This window comes from Phacochoerus africanus, chromosome 8, assembly GCF_016906955.1.
Source record: "Phacochoerus africanus isolate WHEZ1 chromosome 8, ROS_Pafr_v1, whole genome shotgun sequence".
Classification (NCBI taxonomy): domain Eukaryota; kingdom Metazoa; phylum Chordata; class Mammalia; order Artiodactyla; family Suidae; genus Phacochoerus; species Phacochoerus africanus.
The window spans coordinates 157,275,445-157,295,625 of NC_062551.1; the positions used below are offsets into that span (position 1 = coordinate 157,275,445).

A 20,181-nucleotide genomic window follows, 5' to 3' on the forward strand; every position below is an offset into this window, starting at 1 on the left:
GAAGGCCAATTTGTCAACTATCAACTCACCAAAAGGACCTGCTTACTGAATTTCCATATACACAGATCCTCCTTATGGAGATACTCAGGAATATAGGCTCCTCTCTTTTTTGGCTGTGCCCACAACCTATGACGAAAGTTCCTGGGCCAGGAATCGAACCTGTGTCGCAGCAGCAGTCCAAAGCAGCTGCAGTGACAATACTGGATCCTTAACCTGCTGTGCCAAAAGGGAGCTCCTTCACAAAGATAGTTCAACATACATGACATTAACAAAAGGAAAGTCAAAAACCACATGATCACCTCAATAGATGCAGAAAAAGCATTTGACAAAGTCCAACATCCATTCATGATCAAAACTCTTACCAAAATGGGGATAGAGGGAACATACCTTAACATAATAGCCATTTAAGACAAACCCACATCAAATATATTCAATGGAGAAAAGCTGAAAGCCTTCCCACTAAAATCTGGACTAAGGCAAGGATGCCCACTCTACCACTGTTATTCAACATAGTACTGGAAGTCCTAGCCACAGCACTCAGACAAAAATAAAAGGCATCCAAATAGGAAGAAAAGAGGTAAAACTGTCACTGTATGCAGATGACATGATACTATACATAGAAAACCCTAAGGACTCAACCCAAAAACTGCTCGAACTGATCAACAAATTCAGCAAAGTAGCAGGATATAAGATTAACATTCAGAAATCAGTCACACTTCTGTATACTAACAATGAAATATTAGAAAAGGAATACAAAAATACAATAACTTTTAAAATTGCACCCCAAAAAATCAAATATCTGGGAATACACCTGACCAAGGAGGTGAAAGACATATGCTGGAAACTACAAAACATTAATCAAGGAAATTAAAGAGGATTCAAAGAACTGGAAAGATAGTCCATGCTCCTGGAAAAATTAATATTGTAAAAATGGCCATACTACCCAAAGCAATCTACAGATTCAATGCAATCCCTATCAAATTACCCATGACATTTTTAACAGAACTAGAACAACCAATCCAAATATATATGGGACCACAAAAGACCCAAAGCAATCCTGAGGAGCAAAAACCAAGCAGCAGGCACACTGCTTCCCAGACTTCAGGCAATATTACAAAGCTGCAAAGACAGTGTGGTACTGGTACCAAAACAGACAAACAGACCAATGGAATAGAATAGAGAATCCAGAAATAAACCCAGATACCTACAGTCAATTAATCTTTGACAAAGGAAGCAAGAACATAAAATGGGGAAAAGACAGTCTTTTCAGCAAGTGGTGCTGGGAAAACTGGACAGCCGCATGTAAATCAATGAAACTGGAACACCCCCTCACAGCATGCACAAAAATAAACTCGAAATGGCTAAAAGACTTAAATGTAAGACAAGACACCATCGAACTCCCTGAAGAGAACATAGGCAAAACATTCTCTGATATCAATCTTACAAATGTTTTCTCAGGTCAGTCTCCCAAAGCAAGAGAAATAAAAGCAAAAATAAACCAATGGGACCTAAACAAACACACAAGCTTTTGCAGAGCAAAGGAAACAAACAAAAAAGACAACTTACACAATGGGAGAAAATAGTTTCAAATGATGCAACGGACAAGAGCTTAATCTCTAAAATATACAAACAACTTGTACAACTCAACAGCAAAAAAGCCCTAAATAGACATTTCTCCAAAGAAGATACACAGATGGCCAAACAGGCACATGAAAAAATGTGCAACATCACTGATTAGAGAAATGCAAATCAAAACTACTATGAACCTCACACTAGTCAGAATGGCCATCATTAATACGTCCACAAATAACAAATGCTGGAGAAAAGGGAACCCTCCTGCACTGCTGCTGGGAATGTAAGCTGGTCCAACCACTATGGAAAACAGTATGGAGGTGCCTTAGAAAACTATACATAGAAGTACCATGTGGGATGCCCAGCAATCCCACACTTGGGTGTATATCCAGACAAAACTTCTTCCCTTAAAAAAGACACATGCACCCACATGTTCACTGCAGCACTATTCATAACAGCCAAGACATGAAAGCAACCTAAATGTCCATCAACAGATGATTGGATTAAGAGGATGTGGTACATATATACAATGGAATACTACTCAGCCATAAAAAGAACAAAATAATGCCATTTGTAGCAACATGGATGGAACTAGAGACTCTCATACTGGGTGAAGTCAGTCAGAAAAAGATGATATCATTTATATCTGGAATCTAATATATGGCACAAATGAACCTTTCCACAGAAAAGAAAATCATGGACTTGGAGAATAGACCTGTGGTTGCCAAGGGAGGCGGGGAGGGAGTGGGATAGACTGGGAATTTGGGGTTAATAGATGCAGACTATTGCCTTTGGAATGCATAAGCAATGAGATCCTGTTGTACAGCACTGGGAACCATGTCTAGTCACTTATGACGGAGCCTGATAATGGGAGAAAAAAGAATGTATACATGTATGGTGACTGGGTCACCTTGCTGTACAGTAGAAAATTGACCGAACGCTGTAAACCAGCCACAATGGAAAAAATAAAAACCATTATTAAATTAATTAATTAAAATAAAAAGACCCAGCATAAAAAAAAGGGGGACTCCTAGGCTCCTCTTAATAAACCATTGAAAAAATGATCAAAGAACCCCCAAAGGAGGGTGTTGGCATAACAGAAGGTGACTTGAAAGGGATTTGAAAAAATAACAGCTTCAACCTTAACATCCCCATATTAAAGATTGACATTTTGGCTATTTTCCTAACAACAATTTTTTCTTCCTTGACTAAATTCAAAAAGGATATATTCACATGGAGAATCAGTAAATTTGGGGAACAAATGTATTCACAGGAATAACATCTTCATATTCAGTAACTGACTACATTCAAAAATAATATCCATGGAGTTCCCGTCGTGGCGCAGTGGTTAACAAATCCGACTAGGAACCATGAGGTTGCGGGTTCGGTCCCTGCCCTTGCTCAGTAGGTTAACGATCTGGCATTGCCGTGAGCTGTGGTGTAGGTTGCAGACGCGGCTCGGATCCCGCGTTGCTGTGGCTCTGGCGTAGGCCAGTGGCTACAGCTCCGATTCGACCCCTAGCCTGGGAACCTCCATATGCCGCGGGAGCGGCCCAAGAAATAGCAAAAAGACAAAAATAATAATAATAATAATAATAATAATATCCTCATGTGCCTGTCCATTCAAAGAACTGCCAAGCTTGGTAAATTCAGCAAACTGGCCATTCTGTTCGCATCCTGGGGTCGGGGTAGGAGTCCCAGCCACCCCCGCAGCCTTCCAATCCCCACCCCAAGCCATCCCTGAGCCTCCTCTGGGAAGGCAGAGAACAGTTTGAAAATCACTAACCTCTCCCTAGGTGCAAATCCAAGATCCATACCTCCAAGTCCTCATTTTAAGAGGAGGGAAACGGAGGCCCAGAAAGGATGTGACTTGCCTACAGTCATAATATCGTTAGTTGGGTCAGGAACAGGACTTGAACCGAAGCCCTCAACTCCAGTTCCAGGCTCAGTCCCCTCCCTGAAGGCTTAGAACACCCTTGACTCTGACACTCACCTAACACGTAACCACCGCCACCCTCGACTAAAGGCCAGCAGGAGCCAAGCACCCTGGGGCCGCCCTCCCCGCTGCCACCACCCACAGTGCCCCCCCCCCCCCCCACGCCCTCACCTGTAGTGCTTGTCCCACTCGGCCCTCCGACGGAGGTCTGAGAGCAGCAGGAAGGCCTGGGCTGCATCCACTTGCACCAGCATCTCCATGTGGAAGGAGAGGAACTTGTCATCCTCCAGAGTGTACACTCGGAACTGCATGGGACAGAGCGCAGCCTCGTTCCCACGTCTCCTCAGATGACACTGGAGGCCGGAGCTGGGAGCTCAAGGCTGCCACTCACGGCTGTGTGACTGTGAACAAGCGACTCAACCTCTCTGAACTTTGGCTGCATGCCCGTGAAAATGAGAGATGCAGCACAAGTGGACAGGAAAGCATCGGTCGGAAGCAGTGACTGAACAGACAAGCACACTGTGGTTGGACGGAACGGTCCTCGGCTAGGAGATGGAACAAGCTCAGACAAGCACTCAGCAACATGAGCGAGTCTCAGCTGCACCGTGCCAAGGAATAGAAGTCAGAGTCCCTGGAGTTCCTATTGTGGCTCAGTGGATAACGAATCCAACTAGGAACTGTGAGGTTGTGGGTTCAATCCCCGGCCTCACTCAGTGGGTTAAGGATCCGGCGTTGCCGTGAGCTGTGGTGTAGGTCGCAGACGCGGTTCAGATTCGTGTTGCTGTGGCTCTGGTGTAGGCTGCCGGCTACAGCTCCGATTAGACCCCTAACCTAGGTACCTCCATATGCTGAGGGTGGGGCCCTAGAAAAGGCAAAAAAAAAAGAAGTCAGAGTCCAAGGACATATCCTGTATGAGTCTCTCTATTGGACATTGTCAAATAAACAAAACTAAAGGGACATGAAACCGATTCGTGGTTTCCAGGGTCGGGGGTCGGGAGAGGCATGGCTGCAGTGGAGAAAGAGAGCATTTGGGGGGATTACAGAACGCTTCTGTATCTTGATTCTGGTAGGGATTATATAACTGCAAGTGTTTTCAAAACTAGTCGAATTACACACTAAAGAGGGGAAATTTTAGTATATGTAAAGGATATCTCAATTTTTTAAATGTGGGGAAAAAAAATTTTCAAGGAAGAAAAAGCAGCAGTGCCTGATGCAACAGTGGAATGGATCCTCAGAGCCAGAAGCCCATCCAACCCCTTAATGTCACTGTGAGAAGTGGGCATCCTGGTACACAGACAAAAGTGGCAGAGCTCAGGTCCTGCCCCCACCCACCCCTCGCTCCATCCCTGCAGCGCTTCCGTAAAGGAGCAGAGAGAGGGAGGAAGCAGCCGGCCGGCAGCAGCAGGATGAAATGGGGGGGGCGGCAAGAAGGTCGGTGGGCAGGAGGGGGGATGGGGTGGTGAACCCCCACTCCAGGCCCTGGGGGCAGGGGGCAAGTATGTTTCTATAACGGCTGGTCTCATGACCCTGTCCAGTTCCTTTTAAGGAGCCTTCTTTGACCGGAGTGGTTCGAGAGGGTTTCTGTGGCTTGAGGTCCACCACCTCTGGTTGCTCAAAGGAGGAAGGCAGGCTGGGGGTTTGGGGGGGACGGCTACCTGGTTGATCTCTGAGGACAGCACCCAGTTGTCCTTGGCCACGAGCATCTTCAGGGAGGAGACGTTGTTGTAGCTCAGGTACACCTGGACAGAGCACACAGAGAATCTGACCTTCTCCCCTTCCTCGAGGGCTCCTTGCTGGGCGAGTCTGGGGTGGGGAGAGGGCACCGGGCATGAAAGAAGGAGCCCTGGGCTTTGCAAAAGGAAGTCCGGGCCTGGCCAGACTCCCTCTTCCTCTCAGGGCCTCAGATCCCTCCAGTCAAACAGGGGGACACAGGAAGGCCCTTGGCTAACTACCAGTCTTTTTTTGTTTTTGTTTTTTTTTTCCATCTTTTTAGGGCCGCACCCACGGCATATGGAAATTCCCAGGCTAGGGGTCGAAGAGGAGCTGTAGCCACAAACCTACCTACGCCACAGCCACAGCCACACAGGATCTGAGCCGTGTCTGCGACCTATACCACAGCCCACGGCAACGCCAGATCCTTAACCCACTGAGCAAGGCCAGGGATTGAACCCGCATCCTCATGGATACCAGTCAGGTCCTTAACCTGCTAAGCTACAACAGGAACTCTTAACTACCAGTCTTGAGGCAGTGGCCTTCCATACCCTCTGAGCCTACACCTCCAATCCCACTCACAAGAGGGGAGGGCCTGAGGGCTGCCCCCTCAGAGCAGAGGCCTTACCTGGTTGCTAGGGTCCCAGGGGACAGAGAGAGGCATCTCTGCCTGCTTACAGGACACGATGTACTTCCTGGGGGAGAGGGAAGACGACAACTTTGGTCCCTTGGGGGCCTATCTCTTTCAAGAGGCCTCGCCGCAGGCTTGCTGTGTGCCAGGCCCTGTGCTCGGCCCAGCGGGGCAGGAGGGACCCCTGGGAGACTGGACGGGCACACAGAAAACAGAGGCCAAGAACATACACAGGCAGAGGCCAGGGGGGGGCCAGGGGAAGGGCACAGACCCCACACGCCTGCTGAGCGACTTTACTCTGGCTAAAGTGACTTCACCCTTATGCCTCAGGGTCCTCTTCTTCTTTTTTCTTTTCTGCTTTTTAGGGCCGCACCTGCGGCATATGGAGGTTCCCAGGCTAGGGGTCAAATCAGAGCTGCAGCTGCCGGCCTACACCACAGCCACAGCAACGCAGGATCCAAGTCGTGTCTGCAACCTACGCCACAGCTCATGGCAATGCCAGATCCTTAACCCACTGAGTGAGGCCAGGGATCAAACCCGCAACCTCATGGTTCCTAGTCGGATTCATTTCTGCTGCACCACCACGGAACTCCAGGGTCCTCTTCTCAAAGTGGGCTCAGCAGTCACACCTGCCTGCCCTGGGTCATCGCCAGGAGAACAGTGCTTGGCATAAGGTACACCCTCCACAAACATACTTTGTTTTTATTAACGTCATATGGTGACCCCTGGTGACTTCACAGCACTTTCGAGTTTGCAAAGTGCTTTCACAGCACAGTCATTCACACCCAGGTTTGCATCTTAAGAAACTGCATCTCCTTGCAGAGACTTTCTCCTTCTTCTTTCTTTTTTTTTTTGGCCACGCATGCAGCATGGAAAGGTTCCCAGGCCATGGATCAAACCCGTGCCACAGCAGTGAGCTGAGCCACTGCAGTGACGATGCCAGGTCCTTAACCCACTGAAGCACAAGGGAACTCCTCAGAGCCTTTCTTTCTTCATCTGCCAAATGGTCATCAGAGGCAATGGGAGGAAGACCAGATTTTAATTGGCCAGATCTGGCCAGGTTCGAATTTTCATTCTGCTGACTATTCCCATCTGTGTGCCCATGGCCACCTACTCCCTTTGTCCTCAGTGTTCTCACCTGTACATGGGGCCGGTCAGACGCCTTGTAACAAGGCCATGACGAGAGGCTGCCTGGGTGTAAAGGCCCAGTGCCCAGCACACGGCCAGAACCGGAGACATGCACGTTCCCGGGGCCGGGGAGCAGACGGACAGCCCTGAACCCGTGTCCCCTCCCAGTGCTCGGCCTCCACTTGCCTGTCCAGGCGGATCTTCTTCCTGGCACTGGCCTCTCGGTACCGCCGTTCACCATCCTGCAGAGAGGAGCAGGGTCGCACTGTGGTGTGGGCGAGACTAACCAGTGTGCCCCCCGCCCAAGGGCCGAAGGAGACCCTGCAGCCCTAGAATGGAGATCAGGTCTCACGGGGGCAGCCTGGACACGAGGTGCCTGGCCACTGAGCTGCAGCCCCAGCTCCCTCTTAGACTCTCTGAGTGCCTCTGGGAACACCCCCTGCCCTCACTGTTTCTCCTCTGCCAAAGGGGATCCCCGAAGGGCGCTGACAATGCTACGAACCCATATTCATTGAGCACTTGCCATGGGCGGTCTTCTCAAGTGTTTACCACGCCAAAGGCCATCTAAGCCTTCGACAACCCTCTGTGGTTGGCACTTGTAGTATCTTGATTTGACAGAGGAGGAAACAGGCACGGAAGGGCTAAGAGGCTCACTCAAGGTCAAGGGCTAAGGAGTGGGGCCAGGAAGAGAACCCAGACACCTGAGCCACCCTCTGAGCCACCGCTTCTAATGTCTCCCCGCTCATCAACATTAAATGGCAAAGGCCCGAAAGGCACTCCGTGAACTGTCCACCGTCCCATCATCTGCCAGCTCCCCGCTCCTCACCCACCACCCAGGTGTCAAGCCTAATGCCCAGCTGAGAGAGGGAGTTGTCACAGCGCATGCTCCATCCGCCCTGGGAGGCTGGTGGGCAGGGCTGGGGACCTTCCTAGAGAAAGGGAGCCACTGCTCCAAGGTCACTCTCTGGCCCCCAGAAGCAAGCCAGAGCCTGGTCCCCAGGAAGCAAAGGGGATTTTTTTTTTTTTTTTTTTTTTTTTAGCTGTAACCAAGGCACATGGAAGTTCCCGGGCCACGGATTGAACCTGCGCCACAGTTGTGGCCTGTGCCACAGCTGCAGCCATGCTGGATCCTGGACCCCTGCACCACAAGAGAACTTCCAGACAAGTAAACATTTTTTAAAAGCCAGCTTTGAATCCAGGTCGCTGACTCTCATCCCTGTGCTCCTTGCTCTCCTGTCACATGGCCAGAGCAGTGGCCATGTACTGAGGCAGACACAGGGTCGGCACTACCCCAATAGCCCGCGAAGCAGGAACGGCACAGGTGCCCTCTTTACAGATGGGGCCTGAACACTCAAAGAGGACACCCGCTAGAACACGGCCAAGGTGGGGGGTTCTGATCCACCTGTGACCGCACAGCCGGTGCTCTTACAGTTCTGCAGGCCCATGACTAACTTAACCCCTAGGGATGAGCCAGCCCCACGTGCGTGGGCCCCGAATTCTATCAGGAAGCTGAGTGCCTTCTTTGCATCCCGGGGGGGTCACACCAGGCCCCTCAGAGCTGCCTGGGCCCGAGCCCCTGAGTCCTGTCATCCCCGGGGCAGAGAGGGAGGGGGGAGGGGGCAGGGCTCTGCCCCCACTCACCCCAGGCTGAGGCCGAATCCAGGGCAGTATCTGAGGCTGGTCGTCTGCATCCAGGACCACGAAGGTCATGAAGGCGCTGTTGATGTGCCGCCGGTGGGTCTCAGCCTCCTGGCGATAGGCCTCCACGCACACGCCCACCTCCATGCTGAGGGCGACGGAGGGCTGCTCTCAGACGGTCGGACCTTCCCGTGGCCACCCCCTCCCCAACACATGCACACGCACATGCACAAACACACACACTCCTGCCATTCCTCCGGCAGCCCAGATCAGCATCCCATGGGCAGGAAACCCAAAACTATTCCGTTTCAACAATGTTTACAGAGCACCTGCTGCCCACCTGGCCCCCTGCTCGTCACTGGGGTCACAGAAATGAATAAAACGCGTCTAGTCCAGGCCCTCTTGGGCTAATAGCTTGAGGGGAGCACAAACATCTATACAAAATACCTAATGATGGAGTTCCCGTCGTGGCTCAGTGGTTAACGAATCCGACTAGGAACCATGAGGTGGGGGGTTCGATCCCTGGCCTCACTCCGTGGGTTAAGGATCTGGCATTTGGTGTGGCTGTGGCATAGGCTGGCAGCCGTAGCTCTGATTAGACCCCTAGCCTAGGAACCTCCATATGCCGCGGGTGCAGCCCTAAAAAACAAAAAACTAAGCTAAACTAAACTAACAATAGTAGCAGAGGCCGTGGCTGGCCATCACTGAATATCCTCTCTGGCCTTCTACAGGTCACCCCTTATTGAATCCTCACAGCCATGAAGTAGTTGTGAGTTCCATTTTACAGGTAAAAGAATTAAAGTTCAGAGGGGTGAAGGGACTCGCCAGAAGTCACACAGCTGATAAGAGGCGAGCCGCATTTGAACCCAGGCAGCCTGGCTCCAGATCCTGCAATTTTAAGAACCACACTATCATTGAAAATCACCAAATCTTTTTTTTTTCCCCCCGCTTTTTAGGGCTGCATCCGAGGCATACGGAGGGAACTCTGAAAATCACCAAATCTTTAAAATCACCAAAAGATGCATATTTAAAGTAAGCTTTCATGAGGGGAAGAGTTCTCCTGTGGAGCAATACATTTTTGGATCCGGGGCTGTCACTGCAGCAGCTTGGGTGGCTGCCATGGCACAGGTTCAATCCCTGGCCCAGGAACTTCCACATTCCACAGATGCTGGCAAAAAATAAGTAAATAAATAAAGATTTCATGGGGGGATCAGAATTCACTCCAAAGGTAAGGGCTCAGGGAACTAATTGCTGATTAGGAAGAGGGGAAGAAAGGGTTTGAAAGACAAGGGAATACTGGCAAGAAGTGGCCCTGTGACCTGAGCATCCACAGTGAGGCAGGACTGGAGCCAGGGGGAGAGGCACACACACACCCAGCACATGGTATGACTTGACAGTGGCAGCCCCAGGGCTGGGGAGCCGGGGGAGGGAACATCAGAGCAGAATCTTGGTGCTGGTGAAGGGACCCAGCAGCCGGGCAGGGTTGAGAGCTCCTAGGCCTCGTCTGCAGACGGTTCCTGCGGTTTGGCAGGTAGGTCCCGTCTCGGGTCAGGAAGACCTCTCGGCCCCAGGGAGCCCCGTCTCACCTGTGCTTGAAGGCGTTGTTCACGATGGCTTTGAGCACCAGGCGATCCCCCACCTGGGATGGGCCCCGGAAGTGGAACATCTCGATGGCCTTCAGCGTAGGGTGGGCGTGGCACAGCCGGCTGGAGGAGGCCGGGGTCAGGGGGACAGGACAAAAGCCCCCAGTGCTTCAGCCCCTGGCTTGGGTCAGCCTGCTCCCTCTGCCTCCATCCCCAGACCCAGCCCAGAACCACATGCACGGCCCTCTGGCCCACCCCCTCCCACCTAACCGGAGACAAGGAAGGAGCGGGGGGGAAGGAGCAGAGGCGGAGGCAGTGCTCTGCCCTCACCTGGCTGCAATGGTGGCCACGTTCTCCATCCAGGCCATGATCTGGCCCCCGAAAGTATTGCCCTGGTGATTGGCATGGGGGGGCAGGACCAGCTCCACACTTTCCACTCGGGTCTTCTCGGCCGGCACCATGCGGCTATAGTCTTTGCTCTCCAGGTCTGACCAGGGAGGAGGGAGGTGGGGAAGTGAGAAGATTCCCAAGGGCTGAGCATCCCAGGGATTGCCCGGGAGCGCCTATCACCACCCCACCCCATCCAGATTCTTTGTTTTTTTCCTGCTTTTTAGGGCTCACTTGCAGCATACAGAAATTCCCAGGCTAGGGTTTAAATCGGCAACGCCAGATCCAAGCTGCACCTGCAACCTATGCTGCAGCTCACAGCAATGCCAGATCCTTAACCCACTGAGTGAGGCCAGGGATCGAACCCACATCCTCATGGACACTATGTCGGGTTATTAACCTGCTGAGCCACAATGGGAACCACTCCCCCCCCACCAGGATTCTTTTATTTGCTCAGCACCAGTGAGGTGCCATGGATCTCCAATCTCTCAGGGAGAGCGAGCTGACAGGAGACATGGAGGGCCTGTGAAAGAGGTGGCACTTGCCAGCTGCTCAGTGATGCCACGGGCAGGGAGGAGGGGCAGTTGAAGGCCTGAGCCAAGGCTGGGAGACTGGACAGGCAGGGCAGTCACAGGGACCAACAGGGTCTCTGCCCAGCTGGAGCTCAGGGCAGGTAAAACGATGACACAAGAGGAGGCTCAGCCAAGGGCCCGGATGCCAGGCTAAGGCATCTGGATTGACCCTTGGGTAGAAGGGCTGTCGAGACAGCAGGGATCTACAGGGGCTGCAGTGGGATGGAAGGTTCCAGGAGGCCTTGACGGCAGGAAGAACTGGGCCTGCCCGGCCACGGCCTCGGGGCCCGGCATAAACAGAGCACATAGAATTCAGAGCACAGCTCACTGCTTTCCCTGGGGTTCACTACTTCCGCCTGCTCTCTCTCCACTCTCGGCAGCTGAATTCCCCTTGATTGTCCTAAAATGGTCCCCTTTAGGTTTCAAGGAAGACTCTGCCTTCTAATGGTCTAGAGATCAATGAACACATCCAGGAGCTCCCGTCATGGCTCAGTGGTTAACGAATCCGACTGGGAACCATGAGGTTGCCTGGCCTTGCTCAGTGGGTTAAGGATCCGGCGTTGCCGTGAGCTGTGGTGTAGGTCGCAGACGCGGCTCGGATCCTATGTTGCTGCGCCTGTGGCATAGGCTGGCAGCTACATCTCCGATTAGACCCCTAGCCTGGGAACCTCCATATGCCGCAGGAGTGGCCCTAGAAATGGTAAAAAGACAAAAAAAAAAAAAAAAAAGAACAAATCCAAGGTCACCCCTCTGGGCCTTTGCCCAGCCCGTGGTCTCAGTCGGGAAAACCCTGCCTCATCTCTCCACCTGTCAAAACCCTCCCGTCCAAAGCAGATCTTTGTGTGCTGGTACCGGACAATCTCCATCAAATGCTTTGCAGGGGACAGGAGCAAAGTACAGAACAGTATGTGCCAGATGTTCCTTTCTGGGTAAAAAGAGAGGGCAAAATAAGAGGCAGGATGCTTAAAGATGCAGAGAATACTTCTGGAAAGACGGCTCCCCATGAGTAGCAGGAGCTGCCTGGGTTCTGGGGTAGGAGAGAAAGTCCTGCTTTTTATTCTATTTCTATCTCTACCCTACACTTATCTCCACCTATCCAGCTACCTATTTATATGCTTCCCCCCCACACACTTTTTTAAGTTTTATCCAAGTAAAGTTGATTTACAGTGTGTAATAATTTATATCCTTTTCATTTTTTATGTTTTTATTTTTTTATTTTTTTAGGGCCACACTTGCAGCATATGCAAGTTCCCAGGCCAGGGGTTGAACTGTTACTACATCTGCCAGCCTCCACCATAGCCACAGCCATGCCAGATCCGATTGACGCCTGCGACCTATACCATAGGTCACGGCAACGTGGATCCTTAACCCACTGAGAGAGGCCAGGGATCGAACTTGCCTCCTCATGGATACCAGTTGGGTTAGTTTCTGCTGAGAACCCACAGGAACTCCTGTGTGCTTTTTAAAAAGTCCCAGGCAGAACCTCCCCGCCTGCCCGCTTGCATCTCTCACAAGCGTCTTATCTTAATACATCATTTCTTGCCTAAAAAAAAATTAAAAATCCAAAGTCCTAGGGGCTTCAAGGCCAAGCTCGACACTACCTTCCTTCTTGACTCCTAGAGACCCAAATGCATCTTATGGATGATAAAGGGTTTTCCATAATTCTAGCTCCATCTTCATGGCTCCTGGGAGCTGGGCAAGAGGTCCAAACCCTCCCCTTTCCGCGAAGGGACCCTGAGGCAAGAGGGCCATCCGGGCCTGAGGCCACCAGTCAGTGGACACCCCAAGGACATCCCCTTCCGCCCTCTGCCCAGTGGGGGCCAGGACAGAGGGAGGCATGCAGGACACCAGCTGCCCTCCCCACCCAGAGCCGCTCACCGTCGTGAATGACGTAGTGGGCCAGGAGGTCCTTGATGGTGTCCGCGTAGACCAGCCGCATGCGCCGGCGCTCGGCCGCCACGCTGTGCTCCATCTTCTCCTCCTCCGTCCGCGGCGTGGTCGGCTTCAGCTTCACCTGTGCCAGGGGGTCGGGTCAGGGTGCTCAGGACAAGTTCCCCTGAAACATCACAAAGGCCTGTCCCGCCAGGGGCCCTCTCACACCTGGGGCTGCTGGATGGTAACCAGTCTTATCCCCTCTCTGTCCCGATCGTCCTGTCTCCGTGTTGACTGATAAACCGTGTGCATCCTCCAGTGTCCCCTGTCCCCAGGCTTGGGCAAAGGCCCTATGGATGGAGGTGTTGAGGCAGGACACGGAAGGGAAGGAAGAGGCCTGGACAGCCCTTGTGTGAGGTGCACAGGGAGCGGTGGGGGAAGTGCCTGGGGTTGGGGGCTGTGGGTTCCCCGCAGTGCCCCCACCTCCACCCCTCCAGCCACCCAGGCGCCCAGATAGCTTGGCAGCATTGGGTGGCAAGGTGTAGCCGCCTACTTTGGAGAGCTCGCGGTGGGCCACGAAGGTGGCCAAGGCCTTGCAAACATTCCACTGCTTCTCAGAGCACAGGTCCTCGGAGGCCACCTGGATGCCCACCTGGAGAAGAGCAAGGTGGACGAGTGAGCAGGGAGGAAAGAGCACACCAGCCCCCCAGCTGGACCCAGGACGTCCCATCCCAGGCCTGGCCTCTGCCATTTCTTTCTGTATCACCTACCAAGTCCGGGGGGCCAGAGAACTGGGGTAGGTTCTCATTCTGCCCCTGGCTCCCTAGGAAACCAAGTTACTTCCCTTCTCTGGGCCTCGTTTTCTCACCTGTAAAATGGGAATGATCATACCTACCTTCACCGGGTTATTGAGAGGATCAAAATGAGACGGTGTCTATGAAAGGGCTTGAAGTAAAGTGTTGGCTCAATTGAAAAAACACATGCCTTGGGGGCCTCTGGTGGGGGGAGGGTCCCTGAGCGTTTCTGGGGCACCAAGAGAGACAGTCAGGACTCTGCTACCCCACCCTCAGTGGCCCCTCAGTGACCACTGGCCCAACTGGGTAAAGTTGCCTGAGGTCCATAAGTGGGAAGCAGAGGCCCCTCTCCCGAGCTCTGAGAGCCCTGTGTACACCAAGGGATCCTCCCCTTAAACCTTCAGCAAGGAGTTCCTGCCGTGGTGCAGCGGAAGCAAATCCAACTAGGAACCATGAGGTTGCGGGTTCGATCCCTGGCCTTGCTCAGTGTGTTAAGGATCCAGCATTGCCGTGAGCTGTGGTGTAGGTCGCAGACGCGGCTCGGATCTGGCGTTGCTGTGGCTGTGGTGTAGGCTGGCAGCTGCAGCTCCAATGTGACCCCTAGCTTGGGAACCTCCATATGCTGTGGGTGCGGCCCTAAAAAAGGCAAAAAGACCAAAAAAAAAAAAAAACCAAAAAACAAAAACCAAAAAACCTTCAACAACCCTGCAGCATAGGAATTATGTTCCCATTTTACAGACGGGGAGACAGAAGCTGAGGGAGGAGGGCTAATGGACCAAAGTCCTGCTCCAGCCCACTGCCCCCAGGGTCAGACCAGCGGCTGGTTCCCTGCATTCCTGAGACCACCTGGCTGCTGAAAAGAGGGTCTGAGACCAGGAGACCCAGGAGGCTGAGGTCAAGGCCCACGGTGGCATCTGCCTGGCTTGGCGACCTGGGGCAAAGCCCTTCCCTTCCCTGGGCCTCAGCTTTCCCTTCAGGGTTACAGGTGTTGGGTAGGTAGATCTTCGGAGCCTCCCAAACCTGCCAGCTGCTGCAGACCTCCACTGCCTCAGTCGGGATGCTGTGCGCGTGCCCGGGCTGGGGACCGAGAATGAAGAGGAGGCAGAAAACCCACCCACCCACCCACTCACCTCCATGCTGGAGTTGAAAGCCCGGTTCACCTTGGCCTTGATATTCACCACGTGTCCAACACTGAGGAGAGACAAGCAGGAGGTGAGCCTTCCAGAGGGGACAAAGGGAGAGAACGGGGGCCTCAGATACTTGTGGGGCCTCTGCCAAGGGCAGGAGAATGTCCACGGCCTAAGACGCACACTCACATGTACGAGGTCGGCGAGCCAGCAAGGCGGTGTCAGCATCCCATGTTACAGGTGGGGAAACTGAGACATGAGAAGTGGCACAATGCCCTTCATCTCCCCCGGTCCAGGGAAGCCTCCAGCCTCGCTCTGCTGTCAGCTGGGCAGTCCCTCCTAAGGAAAGCCCTCCCTGCCCTCCTGCAGCCACATAAGGTCCCCCTCCTAACACTTCTTCCAACAGAGGGATCTCTGTCTCCCCACAATCTTTAAGCTCCTCTGGGAGGGACAAGGACCACGTCTGTTTTGCTCACCGCAGAGGAGGCCATCAGAAAGAGGGGTCGACCGAATGCATTCATTCCCCAATTATCCAATACTTACTAAGCACAAGATGCTATAGACAGAAGGTAGGAAGGGAGAGGAAAACATTTAAAGGATTTCGACTATGTGCCGGGCACCGTGCATGACCTCATTTGAACCTCAGAACAAGTTTGGCAGGTAGTTTAGGGAGGACTGAGCATCAGAGAGGGTGAGCCCTTTGCCTACGGTCACCCAGCTAAAAATGGACAGAGCCAGGGTTCTAGGCTAATTCTACCAACTATCCTAGACCTGCTCTGTCGAGCTGCAGCTGTCCCTCTGGAATGATTCCTATGTCCAGATGACAGTCAGATACCCTGGAGGAGCCACCTTGCCTGCCCTGTATTGACTTGTTCATTTCTGTTATTATTAATTCTAGTAGTTCTAAGAGTCATGGAGGGGAGTGTCATTTTTAGAAGATGCATGCTGACATGTGGGGGGATGAAGTGTCATGACGTCTGCAACTCTCTTTCAAATGGTTCACACAAGGAGTTCCCACTGTGGCTCAGTGGTAATGAACCTGACTAGGATCTATGAGGACGTGGGTGTAATCCCTGGCCTCACTCAGTGGGTCAAGGATCCAGCGTTGTGGTGGAGGCCACAGGTGCAGCTCGGATCTGGTGTTGCTGTGGCTGTGGCGTTGGCCAGCAGCTACAGTTCCAATTCAACCCCTGGCCTGGGAACTTCCATATGCCACAGGTGTGGGCCTAAAAAAAAGAAAGAAAGAAAGAAATAGTTCATACAATGGTGATATTGTGGCTTCAGTTCGAAACCACAATAAGGCAAATACTGCAATACGGTGAGTCACACAAATTTTTTGGTTTCCTAGTGCTTATAAAAGATATGTTTAAAAAAAAAAGACATGTTTACACTACATTGTAGAGTATTAAGTGTGCAATAGCAATATGTCTAAAAAGCAAGGTACATACCTTAATTAAAAGATACTTTCTTGGAGTTCCCGTCGTGGCGCAGTGGTTAACGAATCCGACTAGGAACCATGAGGTTGCGGGTTCGGTCCCTGCCCTTGCTCAGTGGCGTTGCCGTGAGCTGTGGTGTAGGTTGCAGACGCGGCTCGGATCCCGCGTTGCTGTGGCTCTGGTGTAGGCCGGTGGCTACAGCTCCAATTCAACCCCTAGCCTGGGAACTTCCATATGCCGCGGGAGCGGCCCAAGAAATAGCAACAACAACAACAACAAAAAAGATACTTTCTTGCTAAAAAATGCTAGCCATCATCTGAGACTCAGCAAGTTGTAATCTTTTTGCAAGAGTAACACCAGAGACCACTGATCACAGATCACCCTAACAGACATAATAATAACGAAAAAGCTTGAAAAAAGAAAGCTTGAACTATTGCAAGAATTACCAAAATGTGACAGAGAGACACTAAATGAGCCAATGCTGTGAGAAAAATGGAGTCAATAGATTTGTTCGAAGCAGGGTTGCCACAAACCTTCAAGTTGTAAAAAATGCACTCTCTGCAAAGTGCAACATATTTATCCATATTCAGATAAAGCAAATTTAGCAAAATGTTAATTACTGAATCTCTGTGGTAATGACAACAGCACTATTAAAGTTTTCTAAAGTTTTTGTGATAAAAAATTAGGAAAAAAATTCCATGATCCGCCCCCCCCCCCCAGACAAATATGAAAGTTTAGGAGTCCCCTGGTGGCCTATCTATTAAAGCCTCAGCGTTGTCATGCTGTGGGTCGGGTTACTGCTATGGCCTGGGTTCAGTCCCTGGCCTGGGAACTTCTGTATGCCAAGCGCATGGCCAAAAAAAATTTCTAAGTCTATTTTTTGCAGTGCTAAAAAAAGAAAAAGGGAGTTCCCTTGTGGTGCAGTGGGTTAAGGATCCAGTGTTGCTACTGCAGCGGCTCAGGTCGCTGCTATGGTTCAGGTTTGATCCTTGGCCTGGGAACTTTCACACGCTGTGGGAGCAGCCCAGAGAAAAAGAGAGAGGGAAAGAGAAAGGTTTGTGGCCCTTCTCCTTCCTCCTCCTCCTTCCCCTCTAGCCACCTCCCCTAAAGCCAAATAGTCACCCATCTGGACTCCTGAGCTTCTCCTCCTTCCTGACTGTCCTCCACTGCACAGCTCAGGCCCAAACTGGCTCTGTCCCCAGAGTCACTGCCCAGCCTCCTTGGGAACCCCTTCAAGGCCCTAGTTTCCCAACACCCCTCCAGAGGTGTTCCTGGAAGTACATCTGACCCCTGTTCAAGTCCTTCCCCAGGGCCGATTTACTCTCAGGGGACAGAGGAACACATTAAATGACACCACGATGATGCTAAAAACAAAAGCAAGGTGATGGAGAAGTCCAGAGAGCAAACGACCAGGTTTCTTCAACATATAAACACCAAGGAAAAAGAGAGGGAGAGGGAGAAGGAGAAGGAGAGGGTGGGGGGGAGAGGGTGTTGGGGGGAGATGTAGGACCTACAGGTTAGAAAAAAGACTTGGGACATAGCGGCCAATTGCGACCTCATTTGCATCCCGACTTGAGCAGCAAAAATAACTATAAAGTAAAACAAAATTTTAAAAAACCCAGTTCAGGAGTTCCCGTCGTGGCGCAGTGGTTAACAAATCCGACTAGGAACCATGAGGTTGCGGGTTCAATCCCTACCCTTGCTCAGTGGGTTAACGATCCGGCGTTGCCGTGAGCTGTGGTGTAGGTTGCAGACGCAGCTCGGATCCCGCGTTGCTGTGGCTCTGGCGTAGGCCGGTGGCTACAGCTCCGATTCAACCCCTAGCCTGGGAACCTCCATATGCAGCAGGAGCGGCCCAAAGAAATAACAAAAGACAAAAAAAAAACCCAGTTCAGGAGATAGTGTAGGCAACTGAATGCTGCCTGGATATTTGCTGTTAGTGAGAAATTGTTCATTTTGTTTATTTATTTTTTGTCTTTTTGCCTTTTCTAGGGCTGTACCCATGGCATACGGAAGTTACCAGGCTAGGGGTCAAAAGCAGAGCTGTAGCCGCTGGCCTACACCACAGCTGCAGCAACGCGGGATCCGAGCTGCGTCTGCGACCTACATCCCAGCTCACGGCAATGCCGGATCCTTAACCCACTGAGCAAGGCCAGGGATTGAACCTGCAACCTCATGGTTCCTAGTCTGATTCGTTGACCACTGAGCCACAATGGGAACTCCAAATTATTCATTTTGTTTAGATGTGGTAATGGGGTCAACATGATGTTTAAAAGAGTTCTTATCCTTAGAGATATATCTTGAAATATTTTTAAATGGCAAAAGCAAAAACAAACACAAAAACCTTCTCTAGGAATTCCCATCGTGGCTCAGTGGGTTAAGAACCCGACATAGTGTTCGTGAGGATGCGGGTTCGATTCCTGGCCTTGCTGAGTGGGTTAAGGATCCGGTGCTGCTTCACAGCTGCAACATAGGTCACAGATGTGGCTCGGATCCAGTGTTGCTGTGGCTGTGCCGTAGGCCAGCAGCTGCAGCTCCAATTCCACCCCTAGCCCAGGAACGTCCCTATGCCGTGGGTGCAGCCTTAAAAATGGAAAATAAAATAAAAAACCTTCCCCAGTTTTCCTCAGGTGCAGCTAGGTCTTCCCTGGCCACCAACCACGCTCCAGGCCCCTCCCCAGCTTGCCCTCCTCCCCAGGATCCTCTCAGGCTTTCCCTTCCACCCATGCCCATCTCTGCCCAGTCTCACCTTCACTCCACTGGGTTCTGCCGCAGGTCCAGCCATTATGCCCACACCCTCGCCCCAGCCTTCTCTATCTCCGGCTTCTTCAAGTGCCAGTGGAGCAGAGACCCAGAGGCAGCTCCACTGGCCTACTAATTGTCACTACATACAATACTGGACCAGTACTGGAACAGCTCAAACACCTCCTCCAGGAAGCCACCCTTGACTATTCTGTGCCACTATACCCACCCCCAGACACATAGGCCATGTCGCCCACTGTTTAATAGCAAGGGCTCTGGGGCCAGACTGCCTCTCTGTTTAAGTATATCCTGGGCTCTCCCCCAGCTCTATGACCTTAAGCAAGTTACTTCCCTTCTCTGTGCCTCAATTTCCTCATCTATAAAATGAGAATACCAAGAGCCAGGACCTCACAGTGTCGTTCTGAAGATTAAGTGAGTTAATGTATTAAAAAGGCATTACAGGAGTTCTCCTTGTGGCTCAGTGGTAACAAACCTGATAATATCCATGAGGATGCAGGTTTGATCCCTGGCCTTGCTCAGTGGGTTAAGGATCTGGTGTTGCCGTGAGCTGTAGTGTAGGTCACACTCGCAGCTGGGATCTGGCGTTGCCGTGTCTGTGGTGTAGGCCGAGAGCTGCAGCTCCGATTCAACCACTAGACTGGGAACTTTCATATGCCGTGGGTGTGACCCTTAAAAAAAAGGGAAAAACAAACCAAAAAAAAGGCATTACAAGTAAAGCATCAATACTGGTTCATTAATTGGGACAAAGGTACCATATACATGTAAAACGTTGATAATAGGGGATCTGGGAGTTCCCTGATGGCTCAGTGGGTTAAAGATACGGCTTTGTCACCGAGGTGGCTCGGGTTCATTCCCTGGCCTGGGAATTTTTGGCCACAGGCATGACCAAAAAAAAAAAGAAAGAAAAAAATGGGGGATCTGGGTATTGGAAATATGAGACCTCTCTGTACTATCTACAGGTTTTTGTAAATCAAAAACTATTCGTGGAGTTCCCATCGGTGGCTCAGTGGTTAACGAATCCAACTAGGAACC

General features: G+C 51.5%; 1 protein-coding gene across 3 annotated transcripts in view; it reads right to left on the minus strand.

Moving 5' to 3' along the window:
* ACOT11 (acyl-CoA thioesterase 11) overlaps window positions 1-20,181 on the minus strand; it is a 58,281-nt gene that overhangs the window by 7,603 nt on the left and 30,497 nt on the right. For all 3 annotated transcript variants that reach the window (XM_047788999.1, XM_047789001.1, XM_047789000.1), the window contains exons 4-13: window positions 14,954-15,014; window positions 13,583-13,681; window positions 13,036-13,171; window positions 10,529-10,685; window positions 10,202-10,321; window positions 8,619-8,763; window positions 7,164-7,219; window positions 5,847-5,913; window positions 5,164-5,247; window positions 3,680-3,813 (exon numbers count right to left, since the gene is read on the minus strand). In XM_047788999.1, coding sequence (XP_047644955.1) covers window positions 3,680-3,813; window positions 5,164-5,247; window positions 5,847-5,913; window positions 7,164-7,219; window positions 8,619-8,763; window positions 10,202-10,321; window positions 10,529-10,685; window positions 13,036-13,171; window positions 13,583-13,681; window positions 14,954-15,014 — 1,059 coding nt within the window. The remainder of the gene's footprint in view (window positions 1-3,679; window positions 3,814-5,163; window positions 5,248-5,846; window positions 5,914-7,163; window positions 7,220-8,618; window positions 8,764-10,201; window positions 10,322-10,528; window positions 10,686-13,035; window positions 13,172-13,582; window positions 13,682-14,953; window positions 15,015-20,181) is intronic.